This window comes from Geotrypetes seraphini, chromosome 15 (assembly GCF_902459505.1).
Source record: "Geotrypetes seraphini chromosome 15, aGeoSer1.1, whole genome shotgun sequence".
Classification (NCBI taxonomy): domain Eukaryota; kingdom Metazoa; phylum Chordata; class Amphibia; order Gymnophiona; family Dermophiidae; genus Geotrypetes; species Geotrypetes seraphini.
The window spans coordinates 50,242,491-50,264,034 of NC_047098.1; the positions used below are offsets into that span (position 1 = coordinate 50,242,491).

Sequence of the window (21,544 nt, forward strand, 5' to 3'; positions counted from 1 at the left end):
TGCATGACATAGATAGTAGTATGGAATCCTTATGGATAGAAATTCCATGTGTGACGGGAAGGAATATAAAGGTTGGGTTATACTACCGTCCCCCGGGACAAAACGAGCAGGCAGATGAAGAAATGTTTTCAGAGATTAGGAAAGCTGGAGAAATGGGCAACACTATAATAATGGGTGATTTCAATTACTCCTATTAACAACTATGTCCTAAATGGAAATACAGGGGACCTCAAAGACACTGCAAGGCTGCACACCCCATCCACACACACACGGGCTCACACATACACAACCCGAGCACTCAAAATCAGGAAAAAAAAAACCAAAGAAAAAGCCTCAGTTCAGTTTCATTTGGCAAAAAATTCCACTTTCTAGAAAACACTCAATGGTTGGAAATACTTGCACACATGCGGTGGTAATTATAGATGGAAAAGCCAGAACTGTAGCAGCCCTCAGAGGAACCACCCACATACAAAGGCATGCCAAAATCAAAAAATAAATTGTATGACCAAGATCTGTACAATAACAAAGTCACCAACAACTTCAAAAAAAATCCACAAGCAGAAAAAGACAGAGAAACTTAGCTGCAAAAATGGTCTGAGTAGTTCACAGAGCACTTCACTCGGTACTCCACCCTCCAGACACCGCAGCCAGTAAACCCGACGGGGAAATCTCCGTTTCACACTGCTGCTTCAGGGGTTACAGTCTTTCTGCCATCCAGATGAGAAGTCAGGACCGTCTGTTCAGACCACACACCAAACACAGGGAAGTTCTGATTTCAATTATCTCAACATTGACTTGTTAAATGTTACATCGGGGAATGCTAGGGAGGTAAAATTCCTAGATGTCACAAATGACTGCTTCTTGGATCAACTGGTCCGGGAACCAACAAGAGGAGATGCTATTTTAGATTTGGTCCTTAGTGGAATGCAAGATATAGTACAGGAGTAAACTGTGTTGAGTCCGCTGAGAAACAGTGATCATAACGGGAGTAACGTGGCATAAGAAATCTACTGTAGGGGCATTTAATTTTTGAAAGGGCGATTATGATAAAATGAGGAAAATGGTTAAAAAGAAGTTTAAAGGATCAGTTGCAAAGGTTAGGGCTGTAAACCAGGTATGGATGTTATTTAAAAATACCATCGTGGAAGCCCAGACCAGATGTATTCCACGTATCAGCAAGGGTGGAAAGAAGAGGAAACGAGAGCCAGCGTGGTTAAAAAGTGAAGTGAAAGAGATCAGCTAAGCTATCATAACACAGGGCAGTCAGAGACACCTGCCTGGAAGCTGCTATAGCTCAATAAGTGAAAGCCCTGTGCCCCTCTTCCAGAGGTCATAAGTTTAAATCCCAACCAGCTCCCCAGCACATATTTTAATTGTGGCATTCTACCTTGTAGGTGCACCTTGATGATCTCACAATGAGATCATCATTGTGCAGCTGCAAACCTCCATTTGCAATGAGGTAGAAGCCATGCAAATGGTCTGTATCTGTTTTTTTTCTGTTTTTAAGCTTTTGCAAATGAAGTTATGTATGCGATCTATATATTTTTGGCATGTGCTCTCTTTGCTTTCAAGAATGAGCTGATTTGAGCACTGTTTAGTCAAAAAAAAGGGTAGCTTTTTAGCAAAACTAAAGCTATGTTTTTCATGTGCTGTGCTTCAGTTAATGGATCTTTTCCTCTAATTAGCAAATAACATTGCTGTTTGTCCACAAAAATAGAAGATTTTGCATGTAATATATCTGTTTTGATGTGCCCCGTTTAGGTGGTGCCTTATTAAATGTATTTTGAGCTTAATAAAGCAAAAATAAAAACCCAGAGAGCTATTTAGCAGATAGCATTAAGGACATCCAAACTGTGCCTAAGTTCCGCAAGAACCTCCAAAGAATGCCTAAGTTCCGTCCATAGAACTCGAGTCTATCTGAAGCCTAAACTGTGCTCAAAAGCAGACTTCCTTACAATGCCTATAAGACCCAGTTTTACAATTGTTATGCAGCTTGCTAGCTCATTCTGTAGCACACTGGTTAAACCTATACCCTTCCATCCTAATGTTGCTGGTTCAGTCACTCTGTCTGATGGAAGAGAAATAAACAAAAGCATTAAACAAATCCAACTCCTAGTATTACAATTATAATGAAAAACAGCATAAAATCGCCATTCTAATAACATAATAATAAAATATTATAACATTAAGGACATTGGACGTCTAAATCTCACCTAAAACCTGATTCTCTAAACGATGCCTAAAAAGTTAGACGCCACCTAGATGTGGTGGCAATATCTGAAACTTGGTGGGATATGGCTATACTGGGCTACAATCTACTTTGTCTGGACAGAGAGGGCAGGTTAGGAGAGGGGGTAGCTCTATACATTAAAGAGGACATCAAAATCACCAGGATCACAGATGTCAAGTATACCGGGGAGTCCCTCTGGGTAAACCTGGCAAGAGGCAGAGAAAAATGCCTGTATCTAGATGTGGTATACAGACCCCCAAGACAACTGGAAGATATGGACGCAGAATTAATTGAAGACATAGAGAATATCATTCTACGAGGAGAAGCTGTACTGCTAGGGGATTCAATATGCCTGATGCAGACTGGAACTCATTTTCAGCGACAACCAGGTAGCAGCGGTAGCAGGAGGCTCTTAACCTCCATAAAGGTAGCACATCTCAAACAAATGGTAACGGAGCCCACTAGGGCCCAGACGATCCTCGACCTGGTACTCACCAACGGGGAAAGTGTCTCAGATGTCTCAGTAGGAGATACGCTAGCCTCCAGCGATCACAACATAGTATGGTTCAACCTTAGGAAACACGAAAACAAAGGTACTCAATTTCCGGGGCACAGACTTCGCACGCATGGGAGATTTCATCCATTGGACGCTGCAGGACCAAGCAGAGACCGATGATGTAGAAGCTAAGTGGTTAACACTGAAATCAACCATTCATAAAGCAACTAGCCGCTTCATAAAATCAGTAAATAAACGACAAAGAAACAATAAACCCCAATGGTTTACCGCGGAGATCTCACACCTCATTAAGGAGAAGAAAAAAGCGTTTCTCTCCTACAAGCACACGGAGAAAAGAGAGGCAAAGGTAGAATATAGGACCAGGTCTACAGCGGTCAAAATGGCAGTTAGGGAGGCAAAACTTCGAGTGGAAGAAATTCTGGCAAAAAAACATTAAAAAGGGGGACAAATCCTTCTTCAGGTATATTAGTGACAGAAAAAGGAACACAGGCGGGATAGTATGCCTTAGAAGACCGGACAGAAGTTACGTGGAAGCAGATTCCGATAAAGCCGAACTACTGAATGCTCGGTCTTCACCTGTGAGGCACCGGGACACGGTCCGCAGTTGAAGACAACACAAACACAGAAGACCTGTTTCAGAATTTTGAGTTCACACCAGGTGAAGTTTACAGTGAACTGGCAAGACTCAAGGTAAACAAAGCCATGGGATCAGACAATTTGCACCCAAGAGTGCTCAGAGAATTGAGCGATGTCCTGACGAAACCGTTGGCTGAGCTATTCAATCTCTCCCTAAGTAAGGGGAAAGTTCCCCTGGACTGGAAATTAGCTAATGTCGTTCCTCTGCATAAAAAGGGTTGCAGGGCAGAGGCTGCGAATTATAGACCGGTGAGTCTCACATCAATAGTGTGCAAACTCATGGAAACACTAATTAAAAGCAAATTGGACACGATCTTGAATGAAGGGAATCTTCGGGATCCCAGTCAGCATGGATTCACCAAGGGTAGGTCCTGCCAATCCAATCTTATCAGCTTCTTTGACTGGGTAACAAGAAAGTTGGACTTGGGAGAGTGTTTGGACATCATGTACCTGGACTTCAGTAAAGCTTTTGACAGTGTCCCACACCACAGGCTGCTAAGCAAGATGGAATCGATGGGGTTAGGAGAGACACTAACTGCATGGGTCAATGATTGGCTGAGTGGCAGACTTCAGAGGGTGGTGGTTAATGGTACCCTCTCTAAAACATCGGAGATGATCAGTGGAGTGCCGCAGGGCTCGGTCCTGGGTCCACTCCTTTTCAACATATTCATAGGGGATCTGACTCAAGGGCTTCAAGGTAAAATAACACTATTCGCCGATGACGCCAAACTATGTAATATAGTAAGTGAATGCAGTTTACAGAATTATATGGCGCAGGACCTACTTACTTTGGAAAGTTGGTCCTCAACCTGGCAACTAGGCTTCAATGCTAAGAAATGTAAGGTCATGCACCTCGGAAGCGGAAATCCATGCAGGACGTACTTCTTGAACGGAGAAACTTTAACTAGGACTTCAGCAGAACGAGATTTAGGAGTAATCATCAGTGCAGACATGAAAACTGCCAATCAAGTGGAGAAGGCTTCATCTAAGGCCGAAAGCCTGAAGTCATAATGCCGTTGTACAGGGCCATGGTGAGACCTCATCTGGAGTACTGTGTGCAATTCTGGAGGCCACATTACAGTAAAGATGTGCGCAGAATTGAATCGGTTCAGCGGACGGCCACCAGGATGATCTCGGGGCTCAAGGGTCTCTCGTACGAAGAGAGACTGAACAAATTGCAGCTCTACACTCTCGAGGAACATAGGGAGAGGGGAGACATGATCGAAACATTTAAGTACCTCACGGGACGTGTCGAAGTGGAAAATGATATTTTCTTTCTTAAGGGACCCTCGGCCACAAGAGGGTACCCGCTCAAACTCAGGGGCGGAAAATTTTATGGCGACACCAGAAAGTATTTCTTCACAGAAAGAGTGGTTGATCATTGGAACAAGCTTCCAGTGCAGGTGATCGAGGCAGACAGCGTGCCAGACTTTAAGAATAAATGGGATACCCGTGTGGGATCCCTACAAGGGTCAAGATAAGGAAATTGGGTCATTAGGGCATATGTTTATGTTTATTCAGGTTTTTGATTGAACGCTTTTTCGAAACTACAAAGCGTTGTACAAAATATAAAATTAACATTTAAACAAAAATTTAACAAATAAAACTTACATTACTGTGATATCACATCTATTATTAATTGAATAATAATAAAAAAAACTACATGACCGACAACAAATACGTACTAGGTAAAAAAGGACCGAAAAGCCCCTGGACACGAATAGGAAGAGGGGGAGAAATACAATCGGTATAGAAAATGTGAGAAACATTTAAGGTAAACACAAAAGGGAATTGGGAAAATAAATGTAGGAAACAAGATTAAGTTAATTATAGACAGGGGGTGGGTAAGCAGAGTGGGCAGACTTGATGGGCTGCAGCCCTTTTCTGCCGTCATCTTCTATGTTTCTAAACAGTGCTGAATTCTGCTGAGTGCGATTGTACAAAGGATGCCTAACTTAGGTACCTAAATGGTGCCTAACTTTAGACGCATTTTGCAGAATCAGGGCCGAAAGATCTAAACCAATCCAATACTAAGTTCCTATGAGCGTCGGGAGCAGCACAGGACATTCAGCTTGGCTCTCTGCGCTAAAAACTGCTAGCGCAGTTTGATAGAAGAGGCCTTAAGTTTTGCATTCCCAAATTCTTAAGTCTCTCCAAAAAGATATCATGTTGAATAGTATCAAATGCTGCAATGATGTCAAACATCACCATAAAGTATTCCTCTCCCCGGTCAAAGACAGACTTAATAGAGTCAAACAAAGAGGTTATTAAGGTTTCAGTGAAATGTTATAAATGAAAGCGATACTGAATTATATTTAATAGATAGATAGATTATTTAGATCTCAAAAGTCCTGTAATTGATTCAGCACAGTTTTCAAAAGATTAAGAACAGTATCCCCTCTCAAAGAATAACTTAGTCAATTGATAGTTTGTCCCCCTTGTAATTTTGGAAAGAATAAACAAGTCATTCATGTCTATTCATTCCTCAGCTGTCTCTTCTCCAAGTTGAAAAGCCTTAACCTCTCTAGTCTTTCCTTATAGGTGAACCGTCCCATCCCTTGTTTCAAAATGATAAAAGAGTCAAAGATTAAATGCAAACTTGTATCAGCACATTTTGAGAAAGGTTTATTGCAATCTCATGCAATTGAACCAGATCAAATGGCAAATGAGTTCAAAATACAGGATGACGACATACAAGCAAAGTGTCTATCCAGATTGCATATTTCCATTGCATCCTACAGTACCACCAGTTTTACACAACCCTTGTGCCTGTCCTAGGCTTGCCCGAATTTTCGGACCATTTTTCCATGCTTCCCAACATTGTCCTAGGTTTTCCCCACTTCAAGTCTCTTATCAACCAATCCTCATTCTAGACCAGGTAGACAACTCTGACACTCATATACTGCAAGCTGGTCAGGTTTTCAAGTTATTCACAGTGAATATGCATGAAAACCATTTACATTTAATGGAGGCAATGCAAGCAAATTCACCTTCAATGTGGGTATCTCCAAATCCTGAGTAGCTTGCAGCACTTAAAAAGTTCATTTTTTATATTAGAATAAAAATCAGGCCACAGACAAACTTTCAAAGCTAATACACAGGTGAAAAAAACAAACAAAAAAACCCCATCTTGCTCATAATAAATGGCCATGTATGTTAGGAAAGGTGGTATGGCAAGTCTAATAAGCAACTGAAAACTGCCCTCCCTGACTGGGATAAAAAAAAGTGCATGCAATGTTCCCACATTAAGGGCAATCCTAAAAAATGACATTTAAATGTAGGTGCAACAAAGAAGTGTACTTCTCCTTCCACAGTTGTGGGTTTATTACTCGTAACTTCGATTATTCACGGTTTTTTTGCCTCCCAAACAAAATTAAATTTTAAAGGCTGCCTCCCATCCTGCGTCCTGGACCTTTCCAGACCTTACCTGGTGGTCTAGTGGTGACGTGGGCCAGAAGCAATCTTCCTATGCTCCTGCTCCAAGCAGAGCCATCAACAAAAGTGGCTGCCATGCTTTCCCATCGGAGGAATTCTATATACGGTGCCCATATTTTCACACCCAAACTTGCACATGATCCTAAAATGCACACGCTACAGTGCCCAGATTTGCACCCCCAAACTCGCACATTATCTTGAAATGAGCACACATATTAATTGAATGGCGAACAAAAAACCATAAATAATTGGGTGCCAACAACTAAATTTTTAAAGTTAATTTGCATCTATTAAAATGCTATTCTATAACGCCGCGTGTCCAGCTCCCATTGCATGCAACTCAAAATGGGGGTGTGACCATGGGAGGGGCATGGACATATCAGAGACGGTCCAAAAAGTTACGTGCATAGTTAAAGAATACTGGATCAATGTACCCAACCTGGGTGCCAGTATTTACACCAAGTTTTGGCAGGCGTAAATCTGGTACTTGACGTTGAGGCATGGGACTAGACATTTGAGTGCAATTCTGGGTGTGTACCCTTTAGAGAACTGCACTTAGAATTGATCTTTGCAATCACCCATTTTTGAGCACAATTTATAAAATTCAACCTGCATTTTCAAATTTAAGCAGATTATTTTCTATGAAAACAAATATAGAGAAAGAGTGGGCGCAAATGTCCCTGGGCACGATGTTTGCATCCACAGTTTTCAAAGTCAAAGTATGTTACGTAAAAGTGCCAATGATCAAAAATACTTACTCCCTCTTTTACTAAGGTGCGCAAAACCGATTAGCGCCCACTAAATGCTAACGCATCCATTAGTGTTTAGCGCACCTTAGTAAAAGAGGGCCTTAGTTTCAAAACTGTCCATCTATATTTTGCTAGGGTAAAGAGGACCTGTGATCTATAGCTAGCTAGCTAGAGTCATTTAAAATTTCCCTCAAACATATTTGAAACTTAAATGGGGACACAAGCTACATTCACAGGAGGTAAAGTTAAATGAGGATAATGAGGTATTTCAGGCACACATCTATATGCCCACAATATCCAGGGCTAGCTTAACCATTAGGCAATTCAGATGATTTCTTAGGGTAACAGCTGCTAGGAGGCAGCAAAGACCAGCTACAGGTAATAGATCCCGACAGTCCGGGGCACAGACTGTCAAAGAACCATCAGCATTTACTTTTACCCAAAGGAAGGGTGATGGTCGTCAAGTAGCCCATTTACTTGGCTAAACAGCCATTTACTCAGACACACGGTTCATGTCAAGTTACCCTCACTATGTGAATCTATACAAAACAAGTTTAAGGGTAATGTCCAACTATGCATTATGCTGGGAGTGGTGTGGGTATAAATATTTACGAGTGGGCAAAGATTAAAAAATTTTAATCATGATTAATCGCGCCTAATCACAGTATGCAAAAGGTGAAATAGGAAGTTGTCAGGGAGGGTCAGCAAGGGGAAGAGCCAGGCCTGTTAAGGTAAATGCAGGGAGGTGGGAGAAGAGATGCCAGACTGCAGGACAGGCAAGGGGATGGAAAGCAATGCTGGACATCAGAGGGAAGTTAAAAAATTTGGACAGTTAAAAAAATATAATTCTAATTAAAAGTTTTAACAAATTAATCAAATAGTGCACTAAGAGGCAAATTCTATAAACAGGCATCTAAAGATAGGCACCCACAGTTAGGCGCTTAACTCACCCCCCCCCCCTTTTACGAAGTCATGTTAGGCCTTTTTTTTTTTTTTTTTTTAATCACCAGCCCTGGCAGTATTAGCGCCAAAGCTCATAGGAATTCTATGAGCGTCGGAGCTAATACCGCCATGACCAGTGATAAAAAAGCCTAATGCAGCTTCGTAAAGGGTGTGAGGGGATTAATTAGTAAATTGACTTCAATTATGAGGTTTAACAAGCTCATAACTAAAAACAATAAAAAAAATTAATTGAGCAATAGGCGCCTATCATTTTAGGTGCAATTCTACAAAAGATAGGCACCTAATGCCAAAGCGGGCATGTTTAGGGGTGGAAAAGGACTTGGGTACCTCTAAGCATGATTATCTAAAAGACTAAGGCCCCTATAATGTAGGCCTTTAAAACCCCGGCCTACATTATGGCGCCTAAATTTTAAGTTAGGCGCCGATGGACATAATTCTGTAAAAGACACTAAGACTAACTGACGTGGTAGGCGCCTACATTACAGGTACCTATCTTTTGTTATAAACAATTTTATTGGTAACCAGAAAGCACAGTTACTTACCGTAACAGTTGTTATCCAGGGACAGCAGGCAGATATTCCCACACATGGGTGACGTCACCGACGGAGCCCCGCAGCGGACAGCCTCGAAAGCAAACTTGCTTGAAGATCTCGATCTTTCGAGCACTGTACCGCGCATGTGCGCGTGCCTTCCCGCCCGAACTAGGGGGCGCATCTCCTGAGAGGATCCTCAGTTCAGATACCTAGCCAAGAAGAAGGGGAAGATGCGACTGATTGGAAGGACACTCTCTTGGATGGTGATCTGGAGGCACCTGAAGGAGCCGAAGAGAGTATCCCTCTCATAAGATGGTAAGCACCCAGAGATCTGATGTAATGAGCTCCCACTGGTGATAAAATGTGGAAAGGCGACCCCCTATGGGGAGGGGAGAATTTGGAAACAGAGAAATTTGAATGCTCATGTCGAGATTGTCAAAAAGACTGAGCAGGCTTGGTGGCAGCAGGAGTCTGAGATTTTTGTTGTCGCTGTTGTTGAGGAGGACGACGAGGAGGAGGTCTTGAAAAAGCAGGAGTCGTTTTCTGAGGATAACGACGTGGAGTCTGTTTGAAACCTCTAGTTGGTGCAGGTTTAGGTTTTGGTCGAATGAGGGAAGCAAAAGAGCGTTCATGTTCTGAAAGACGCTTGGTAGCTGCCTCAATAGAGTCATCAAATAATTCATTTCCCTGACAAGGTAAATTTGCCAATCTATCTTGAAGGTTGGGATCCATGTCCACAATACGTAACCATGCTAAACGACGCATGGCTACAGCAAAGGCCGATACTCGAGATGAGAGTTCAAATGCATCATATGAGGCTTGTAACATGAAGAGTCGTAATTGAGAAAGAGTCTTAAGGATGAGTTTAAATTCTGAAAGACGAGTGGTAGAGATATCCGGGTAAAAAGATGGTAAAATCTTCAGAAAATGGTTGAAGTAGGACGTAAAGATGTAGCTGTAATTAAGAACTCTATTTGCCATCATAGAGTTTTGGTATAAACGGCGACCAAACTTATCCATGGTACGACCTTCTCTACCTGGAGGAACTGAAGCATAGATTTTGGAAGGATGTGCTTTCTTTAAAGAGGATTCTACTACCAGGGATTGATGAGATAGTTGAGACTTTTCATAACCTTTACATGGAACTGTTCGATAACGGAATAAAGAGTCTCCATATTACGAACAAAGGTTTGTTTCAGAACAGGAGTCATAGGTAATCTGAGGGACTCTTTCGGTGGATGAGGAAGCTCCATATCTGCTAAATATTCAGGAGTATATTTAGAATCTGAATGAAGATCCAGTTTGAGAGCTTGTCCCATATCAAAAATAAATTTGGCAAAAGAAATGGATTTGGAATCAGACGCTTCCTCAGGAGATACACTGCGAGATTTAGGAAGAGCTGAGTATGAGGGAGAAGCCTCTCTAGAATATGGTGGAAGTGGTTCTGAGTCTAGACGTAGAGTCACAGAAGAAGCTGCACTGTGAGGTGGAGTAAGAGAATGTTTTCTCTTCAGGCTCCTGGATGGAGAAGTACCAGGTGTACGTGGTACAGAATGAGTCGAGGTCTGCGGTGAACTGTCTCGACGGGGTGGCTTCGATGGTGGAGTCTTCGGTCGAGAAGGACTTCGAGTTGATGCGCGATGGTGTCGAGATCTGTGCTTCTGCTTCGAAGAATGAGGCAGAGAAGTCTCGGTATCCAATGCCGAAGACTCCCTCCGAAGCTTGGGAGCAATAGGTCTCGAATGCTTCAACCGGTGCTTCAGAGGAGGCGAGTCTGGAGAAGAATCAGACGAAGAAATTTTCTTCGGTGTCCTGGATCGGCCTCGAGATACTGGAAGCTCTGGTTGTGTGACAGGCTGATCAGTCCGAGGCAAGGTCGAGGACGGGACCAATTGAGCCACTAAGGAGGAAATCTGAGTGGTGAGTATAGATTTCAGCACGTCCTCCAGCATCGGCACCGAGACAGAAGATTCTGACCTCGTAGGTGCAGCAGTACGCTCCGAAGAGGGCGACCTCGAAGTTGAGTATTCCCTTATCTTGGAGGTACGCTTGAAAGATAGACGTGCAGAGGAGTCTGGTGGCTTCTTGGGTACGGTACCTGAAAGAGAACCCGGAGACTTACCCCCCATAGAAGACTTCGCAGATGGCACCGTCTTCGAGGGAACCGAAGTAGGTAAGGTCGAGGCCTTCGAGACCGAAGCTCCAGCCGGAGCCTGGGTCGAAGCCTTCGAGACCGTAGTCGTCGATGTCGTCAGAGTCGAAGCCTTCGAGACCGGGGCAGCCGCCGAGGTCGAAGCAGAATCCGAAGGTTGCTCCATGTCTCCGAAAAGTTGAAAAAATTGAGCGCACCGGCGTCGAAAAGCCCGTGGAGTAAGAGTGAAACAACGGTGACAATCTTCTGGGGAATGAGTGGGACCCAGGCACTGTAGACAGCGGCAGTGGGGATTGGTGACCGAAATCACACGATTACACTGGCGACAACATTTAAACCCGGTAAGAGGCCGGGACATGGAAAAAATAAAGTCCGTGTCGAACGAAAGGAGCAAATGGGCCTAGGCCCAAGGCTCACCGGCCGGACACGAAATCAAAGAAACAATTGAAACTTTTTTTTTTTTATTTTTTTTTAAGAAAAGAAAACGAAAAAGAAATAGGAGAGCACAGCGACCAAACTTAACTGAAAGAAAAGAAACAGCCGCGGTGAAGAGAAGGCAATGCTGCAGAGATGTAGAAAAACGTGTCTTCTTGTCTCCGCGGAATTAAACGAACTGAGGATCCTCTCAGGAGATGCGCCCCCTAGTTCGGGCGGGAAGGCACGCGCGCATGCGCGGTACAGTGCTCGAAAGATCGAGATCTTCAAGCAAGTTTGCTTTCGAGGCTGTCCGCTGCGGGGCTCCGTCGGTGACGTCACCTATGTGTGGGAATATGCTGCCTGCTTGTCCTGGGATAATAACTCATTACAGACATTTTGCAGACAATACATGTTAAGTCATCCATTTTGAACATAGAATGATAGCTGCATAACTCTAGACCTCAAAATCATGACTTGAAAAAAAACAAGGAAAATGCAAATGGCAACAAGGTTACAGAACTAAGTAAGTGGAAGTACATAACAAACAAGAATAATACAAAATACAAACATAAGTCCTGTTTCCAGTTCTAAAGCGATGACAGCATGCAAGTACTCTCCTAAGGAAACAGCTATTGAAGTACACTTCATTAACATCCCCTTTTCTAAAAGTCCCAAAAGAAACTAGATTCATATTAAATAAATAACCCCACCGTACCCTACCTGCTGAAAATTAAAGGGTGTCTCAGCTCTTAGAGTTCCCTTAAAAATAGGGAACTGGAGGGAACCCAAAAAAGTGGAGCCCTTTCTTTCCTGTAGTCTTCCCCCACCACCACCACCAACAAAATCTAAATAAGTCTGGAGTGAATGAAGAGTAAATCTGAAATATGAAGCTGCTCTCCCCTCGACTAGAAACCATTTTAGCAGTCCTACTGCAGAGGTCGTAAAATCATCCAATTCAAAATAGAGCTCCTAATCCTTGGATTTAAAGACTTAATATAGGGTCCCCATATTGGGAAAAAAATCTTCTCCAACACTTAAAAAAGTAAGGCTCAAGTCCCAGAGCTCCATCATCAGGAGCTCATAGAACCTATTATGCCAGTGCCAAAATGACGATGCTGAATTTTGTATCCAATACTGAAGTATACATTTTTTTCTCTCCACTATACATGCTTTTACTGTCCAAACCCTGGTCCCTTGCCCCAAACTCCTGACAATTGTCCCAGTAAAATACAGTGTCTTATGTACCGCAATTTTCTGCAATACTCATGTATAAGCGGTATATCAAATACAATCTATGTGGTTTACAATAAGATTTAGATCAAGTTCTTGGAGCTACACTGTTATAAGAAAGCGATGGTTGATAAAGGGAGAGTTGAAGGATAAGAGAGCAGCCATAGAGAGAAGAGATATGTCTTAAAAGTTTTTTCTAGAAGTGAAGGTAGGTGGTGGGTTGTCTTAGGCATGTTGGCAGTTTGTTCCAAACGAGGAGTCCTTGGTATTCAAAGATAGCCTCAAATATATTCTTCCGCTGAACTTGCTCAAGTAATGGGAAGGAAATCCCTCCTGGATGAAAAGTAATATCCCGTCCTAAAGTGCGTTCTAAAAACCTAATCAGCAACCTCCAAAAGGCTGCAATGGAGGGGCACCCCCACAAGGCATGATAAAATAAATTTGAGCACCACGACATTTCTTTCTTTTTTTTTTTTATTCTTTATTCATTTTTAGCCTTTCATCAAGTGTACAAATATCTTAATAACAATATTTAATAAATCACTTGAAAATCTTATCATTATACTTATAAACATATAAGAATCCCTCACCCCACCCTCCCTCCAACCCCATTATTAATTATGGCACATAACCCCTCTTATATAACCCACCCCCCTCCCAACACTAAGTGGTGTATATATTTGATTGAAAAATGGCATTACTCATGACAAAAGATGTTAATGGCTCCCATATTTTTATAAAATTCTTATAATTTCCATTTTGTACCGCCAGTGATCTTTCCATTCTATAAAGGTGACATAACGAATTCCACCATAAATTAAAATTAAGTCTACTATGGTCTTTCCAGTTATTAGTAATATGTTGGATGGCAACTCCTGTTATGATCAATAAAAGTTTATTGTTACACGATGGTAGCTGACTCTTTTTTCTCATAGACATTCCAAAAATCACAGTATCATAAGATAACTCTACATAATTTTCCAATAAACAATTTATTTGATCCCAGATTGAATTCCAAAAGGCTAAGATATAGGGACAGTAAAACAAAAGATGATCCAAAGTCCCTACATCAAGATTACAATGCCAACATCTATTAGACAAGGAACTATTTAATTTTTGTAATCTAACTGGGGTCCAAAAAGCTCTATGTAACAGAAAAAACCAAGTTTGCCTCATAGATGCCGACATTGTACATCTTATTCTCCAAGACCAAATTTGTGGCCATTGAGATGACATTTCAAACATAAGGCCGAGTTGATTCTGCCTATATGATACAATCCGAGCTGAGAGACATAAGCCCGATAAACTATTATATACTGACATTCTCTGAGTTCAGTAGAACCCACCCAATTGAATAAAGTATGGAATTCAGAAGCCTAAGCAGGTCTTTGGATTCTACAGTGGATGCCATATCTGCACTCCATTTGGACGCTATCTCAGAGATCTTTAAGAGGCATGCCCCACAGAAGTTTTTTTTAGGAAGAGATGAGATTGGAGGGTCTCAAAAAGATCTTGTAATATGGTATCCACCCATAAGCTCAATGTTAAAGCAGGCAAAATATATATATAATGATGTAATTGTTTATATTCAAATCAATCAGCCAGATTCAATGAGAGACCCTGCAACAGTTCCAAAGTTTATAATCCCCCTTATATTGTTAAAACATGTTTAAATTGAGTGAAGCCTTGAGCTCTCCATAATAGAAAATACAAATTCTCCATACTGTGTAGAAACCCCCCATTCCCTTCTGAAGGCAACAAACAACTACTGTATGGATGTATGTTCCATTTGGCCAAATCCATGAGTAGACCGGATAGGATTCTACCCTTGATGTGCGGGGGCAACACCTGAGGTTCAGCTTGTAAAATATAAAGTAAGTATAGGGGGGCTACAAAAGGATCTCTCTATTTGTAATAGCAAAAAGATATCCATTGCGTTGATCCAATCGCCTAAATATCGGAGCAGTCAAGCCATGTTGTAGAGTTTTATACCCAGTTACCCAAAAGATAGGAAAGCTTCAATTTTGCTCTTTTATTCCCCCCCCAACAAAAATGAGCAAGTCTATACAAGGCTCTAACATCCTTCTCCAATAAATACAAAGGAAGAGTTTGTAAGAAATATAGCCACTTAGGAAAAATAACCACTGTATAAAGACTGACCTTTCCCATAAAAGATAGGGGAAGTGCAGCCCACTGCTGGAAACAACACTTTGTAACAATAAGTAAATGAGAAATTTTAATTTATATAGAGTAGTAGTGTCTATACAAAGGTATTCCTAAATATTTAAAAGAAACCGAGGCTCGTTTCAGGGGGCATCTTTGTGGAAGCTGCAAAGACTCGTCAAGATTCGTAATCAAATATTCTGATTTAGAAAGATTCAACTTGAATCCAGAGTAATCTCCAAATTCAGAAAAGATCTCCATCAACACTGGTAGAGATCTCTCAGGGTTGGTTAAATGCATAAGAGTGTTTCAGCTCCCAAATTCAGCCCCTCGATCTCTGAGTCAACCAGTATATCTCTGATGAGGGAGTCCAGGACCAAAACAAAAAGAAAGGGGGGAAGGAAGTGGGCAACCCTACCTAATTCCCCAGCCTATATCAAAGAATTCAGAATACCATTAATTCCAATCAATGCCCTAGAAAAACAATATAGAGCCTTAATTCTGGACACAAATGTCCCTGAGAAACCGTATGCTTTTAACACTGCAAACAAAAATGACCAATTTACCCAATCACATGCTTCTAAGTGTCGAAGCTGATAAGCATAGACGGCCTCGATTCCCGTTTCACTTTTTCCAAAGAAAGCAAGATTTGCCCGATATTCTTCAAGACCTTGCGGCCCTCACAAAGTCTACATGAAGAGTTGCTATGATCCATTCTATTAGATAGTATCTTTGCAAAAAGCTTTGCTTCAAAAGTGAGGTAAGAAATGGGTCTATAGGAGTCAGGGAAGTTGGGGTCCTTCCCTGATTTCAACAGCACTACTATAAAAGCTGCACGCAAGGACTCAGTCAACAGCTCATGATCAGATACTTATACCCACTATAATCTCCCCAACTCTGAAATGTCCTGTCTAAATTAGATTGTTAAGCTCTTCTTAGTAGGGTCTGTCTATTGTATGTTAAAATGTACAGCGCTGCGTACACCTTTCAGCGCTATAGAAATAATAAATGGTAGTAGTATCTACAAAAGAATTCAGAACAGATGTTAAACGACCCACTACATCTGGGTTAAGTATCTTATAGAATTCCCCTGACAGGCAATCTATCCCCGGGGATTTGCTCAAAGCACTATTCTTGATATTGTAGAATATTTCCTCCTTTGATATGGGGGCATTAAGGGCCACCCTATGCTCCTCACCAAGGCCAGGTAAATCCAAGTTAGATAAATACATGGCCCCATCCAATCTCAAGGTCCCGAGGAAGCATACAGCTTTGCATATAAATCCCAAAAGGCTGCAGCTATTTCTGAATCTGTTCTAACCAAAGTACCCTTCTCCATTTGTAACTTAAACACTTGTCTAGGACCCTACTCCTTAGCTATTAGGCTGGCTAAAAATGATCCAGATTTGTTAGCATGTTTACATAGCTGATAACAATAATACTTAGCAGATTTCTTAGTTCTATCAGGAAACAGCTGATTAAGACAGGGCAGATTTAGTTGTGGGGGAGGGATGCAAGCCATAATGCTTTCTTCACTTGCACCTCCCATCTCTTAATCTCAGCTTCTACAGATTTTTTTTCTTATGAGCAATATAGGAAATTATCTCTCCCCTTAACACAGCTTTGGCTGCTTCCCAAAATAAGAGGTGCCGGGCTATATAATCTTTATTAGCTAGCAACAATCCTTCTACTTTACAAGGAGATACATGTGAAATTTTATGACATCCTGAAAACCTGACCAGCCTGTGGCTCTCAAGGACCAGAATTGCCTACCCTTGATCTATGGGAATAGTGCCACCAAAGAGAGGTCTGTCCCATGAATGGATCAAAAACCGAATTGAAATCACTCCCCTACCACAGTTATATTAGAGAATGGCTGTACAAGTCATGATTTATGTGAAAAAATGCCTTGTCATAGTGATTAGGAGCGTAAATATTGACCAGAACTAACTCCTATCTATTTAAGGTGACATGTGCAATAAGATATCTGACTCTTATGTCAACAATGGTGGAGTGTTTTTCCAGCGTCAATCCTTTTCTAAATAGGATAATCACTCCAGCTTTTTTTTTTTTTTTTAAATCAGGGGCAGGACTATCTACAATAACTCCCACCCACCATCGACATAACTTCCTGTGTTCTGAAGCATTCAGATGGGTTTCTTGGCATAGTAATATATTAGGGAGCAAACTTAATGGTTTCCAACAATGATGCATTAGATAATAAGTTTGCTAATGATGAGTTGCACTAAAGGATAAACCGGGAAGATTATTATCAAATGGCAAGCCTCAAAACCATAAAACAGGCTTCAAAATAGACCACTATTGGGATCAGAAATCCAGCTCCCCAATACATGTCCAGGGGTCCAGACGGTTTTTCAAAACCCGGCACTTTGCCCAGGTTTTGAAAAGCATCCAATAAATTGTGTCGGGCGGGAGGAAATCCGCACATGAGGGGCTGGGCTGGAGCAGGACTAAGGCGTAATGGGGCAGGGATGGGTGGAACTGGGTGGGCCTGGGGGCAGGTCTAGGGGTCCAGATTTTACTATAACAAAATCTGGCAACCCTATATAAACCTCTCGGGCAAAGTAAGAACTTACCTTAAAAAGTCATGCTTTTCAGTTATTGAAACTTCACATCCAATCCAAAGTAGCTTATTTTCAGCAGTTCTTACATCCAGCCAGAGAGGAAAACCAATCTCGACAAGGGCCCCTTGTTTCACAGCTTTAAATTCTCAGTTTGAGAAGCAAAAACCAACATCAAGCAGCAACTTTTCACTCTGCACAAGCAATTTTCCCTTAGGCACCCTTATCTTCTATTTAACTTCTCTTATTCTACTTTATGGGCTGGATTTATTTATTTTATTTATTTCAAGCACTTATTACCCACATAATATCTAGGTGGTTTACAAAAAAAATCCACAATCACATAAAATACTACATATACAATCATCAGAACTACACAACAATAATAGCAGCCAGCTATTCTGTATGTGGTGCCAAATGTTAGGTACCAGGAGCATCAGCATGACGCCTGTATTATATAAAGGGTGCTTGACCTTAAGAGAAAACTAGCATAGCACACAAACTTTGATCAGGCATAAGTCTGGCACAGATAAACATTCTACAACAGGAGTAGGCAACCTTTGTCCAGAGGGCCACAGTTTTATGTATGTCAAAAACAGAAATGCACAAAGATCTAGCGACCACTAAAAATTATAGCAACAAGCTCTAGAATGGCTTTCTAAAGTATTTGTAAAATACAGTATTTAAAATCGTCAGAACTCTGATTAATGACATTTTCTGTGTATACATTCCTTGGTCTCAGAAGGGCCGCATAAAATTCAATGGCGGGCCACAGATTACTCACCCCTGTTCTATAACATGATGCCTACCTTTTGGGAATGACCATGGCCCCTTTGGGTTGCATGCAGGAAAAGTTAAGCACCGTGTTATAAACAGAATGCAGAGGAGATCCACGCTTGCAACTCTTAAGTGCTCGTTAACACTAATTAAGTACCTAACTGAAACTTGATATTGTCCATTAAATTAAGCTGCACGCAGATCTCAGTTCCACGCACAATTTCTGGTGACTAGTTTTGGACAACCTATATAGAATCTGGTGTTATCTGTCTATATGTTCCATCATCGCTTACTCCCTATGCCGTCTATTACAATGTTTTAACTGCGTTCACATTGTAAGTAGCATACGATGCTCTAATACAGTGGTCTCAAACTCAAACTCTTTGTAGGGTCACATTTTGGATTTGTAGGTACTTGGAGGGCCTCAGAAAAAATAATTAATGTTTTATTAAAGAAATGACAATTTTGCATGAAGTAAAACTCTTTATAGTTTATAAATCTTTCCCTTTGGCTAAGTCTTAATAATAATATTGTAGTTTATAGCTAAATAGACATATGATCAAGAAACTGTTTTATTTTACTTTTGTGATTGTGATTATGATAAACATACCGAGGGCCTCAAAATAGTTTGAGACCACTGCTCTAAGATGTACTGTTAATTGAATATTTTTACTCCTGCAATTTGTTTATTGCATATGTCCAAGATTTACTTCATGTACACCACCTTGGGTGAATTTCTTCAAAGAGGCAGTAAATCAATCCTAATAAATTAATAAACAAATATTCAAAATTGGGTTCTAGAGACCTTCTTTAGAATGTAAAATTGAGACAATACCTCATTTGCATAGCGAGACTGTCTGGAAGGTTTGCCACCAAGTCAGACAAGGTATCCGAGCAGGCCGAGCCTGGGGACAGGGACCCATCCTTGTCCTCTATCATATCCCCCTTTGCCATGATGCTGAATTCATCCTCTGAATTATCCTCCGACACAGAGCCAATGATGAAGTGCGAGTGCTGGTCCACGTCAACAACTTTGGACTGAGATGTCTCACCCATCGTTTCAGTAAGACAGGGTTTCTCTGTACTAGATGGAGAAGACAGGTGTGTCAGATGCATGTGCATATATTTCCCTGTGCAGGCTATTGCAAATCTTCAAATCGAAAGCATGCTTTTTACCATGAACACATTTTCCTGGTTACTTTATAAGCAAACACTATTTTCAACAGCATGCATGTAAATGCAAGCCCTTCCATGACCCTGTTTCAACCCAGTCCAGGTAAGGTTACGAGTGTACACGCTGCAAGCAAGCAACTTCCCCTCTAATTTCATAAAGTTGCATGCCCAGATTAGCAACTAACACACAAAATTGCAGACACAATTTATGGAATAAAGGTAAGTTGTGCACTTAATAGATGAACAGATGAGGTGTGGCTCACTGGTAGAGCTTCTGCCTTTGCATCCAGAGGTTATGAGATCAAATCCCAGTGCTGCTCCTTGTGACCCTGGGCAAGTCACTTAATCCTCCTGTGCCCATTGCTTTGAATGTCAAAGCCACAAAAAGGCAGCTTATAAGTCCCCATTTCCTTTAGAACCATTATTGGAGTGGAGGAGCAGTCTAGTGGTTAGTGCAATGGTCCAGGAAACTGGGTTTGATTCCTATTGCAGCTCGTTTTAATTCTGGGCAAGTTGCTTACGGTAACCCTCTCACTGTCCCAGTTACAAAATACGTGCCTGTATATAACTATGTACACCATTTTGACTGTAACCACAGTAAGGCAATACAATATATCAAGTCCCATTCAATGCTATTTGGCCTTAATCATTACTGGCTATAATTAGCATGACTGCCCTTAGTTGGTATTCTGTAAGTTGCATGCTCAAATTGCAGCACACACACCTCCAAGGGAGTGTAAACTTGGGAGGGGCATGGGTGAGTTGGGGACCTGCCATTATAAAATAGTAGCGAAAGCGTGGATTTTTACCTGCCCAGTTGAGGCGCGAGCACTTATGCCAGTCAAATGGCCAGTGTAAAGGCTCACATCTAACTATATGCAATTAGGTGTATAAATAGCTAGTATTCTGTAACTGACAGTTGTGCATACAGCTGCTATTATAGAACCCGCACTTAGGACCAACTTCTCTATATGGCACCAAAAATATCGGTACCAATCAGCACAGCGCTTAGCACGATTCTATAAAAAGCTCCCATTATAAACAGAATTGCAGATGTAGGCAGCATAACATTTAGGTGCATCCATTAAGGCCAAAGAAACCGGGCCTAAATGCCTGTGCCTAAGCTGTGTGCAGATTGGACGTATTCTGTAACTTCAAGGAATGACCATGATCCACCCGTGCTCCTCTCCTAGACAAAGTAGCGTGCAGTGCACCACTTTACAGAATGTGCCTACCAAATTGTGTGCATAACTAATTTGTGCCAATTAGCATCAATTATTAGGTGTTATCAGTGCCAATTAGCTTGTTAAAACAATTAAGTTGCACACGCAAATTGGCTGTGTACACTGATTTGCATGTGCAACTTAGGACACCATATACAGAATTTGGACCTTAGCACACATCATCCAGGTAACTTTAGGCAATCTAGTTTAGAATTATCCCCTTTAGGCAAACTACAAAAGCCTACTCCTGTGGATAAAGAACTACTTTACATATGGAAATAATTTTGAAAATGGCCCTCATTAAGAGCAATTTTCATAACCCAAATTTCCCACACACAGAAAATGGCTCTTTTAAAATTGGGCACTCAATATGCATGTATTTTCACCGATTGTCCAGTCTTCTTTGATGTGAACCGCCTAGAACTGTGTGGTGTGGCGGTATACAAGAATAAAATTATTATTATTATTACTACTACTAATTATAACTTATATAGCACTGAAAGGCATATGCAGTGCTGTACATTTTGACATTTATAGACAGTCCCTGCTCGGAAGAGCTTACAATCTAACTTGGACAGACAGAAATGACATATTGGGTTGGGGATGCAGAATTCAAGGTGAAAGGAGTTGGGAGTTGAAAGCATTCTCAAAGAGGTGGGCTTTTAACTGGGCCTTGAACACTGCCAAAGACCGAGTCTGCCGTAGCGATTTGGGCAGCTTGTTCCAAGCATATGGCACAGCAAGGCAGAAAGGATAGAGCCTGG

General features: G+C 41.4%; 1 protein-coding gene across 4 annotated transcripts in view; it reads right to left on the reverse strand.

Moving 5' to 3' along the window:
• The window catches only part of ACACA (acetyl-CoA carboxylase alpha), a 434,156-nt gene that overhangs the window by 401,007 nt on the left and 11,605 nt on the right, over positions 1–21,544 (reverse strand). For all 4 annotated transcript variants that reach the window (XM_033921833.1, XM_033921832.1, XM_033921836.1 and 1 more), the window contains exon 2: positions 19,220–19,468. In XM_033921833.1, coding sequence (XP_033777724.1) covers positions 19,220–19,468 — 249 coding nt within the window. The remainder of the gene's footprint in view (positions 1–19,219; positions 19,469–21,544) is intronic.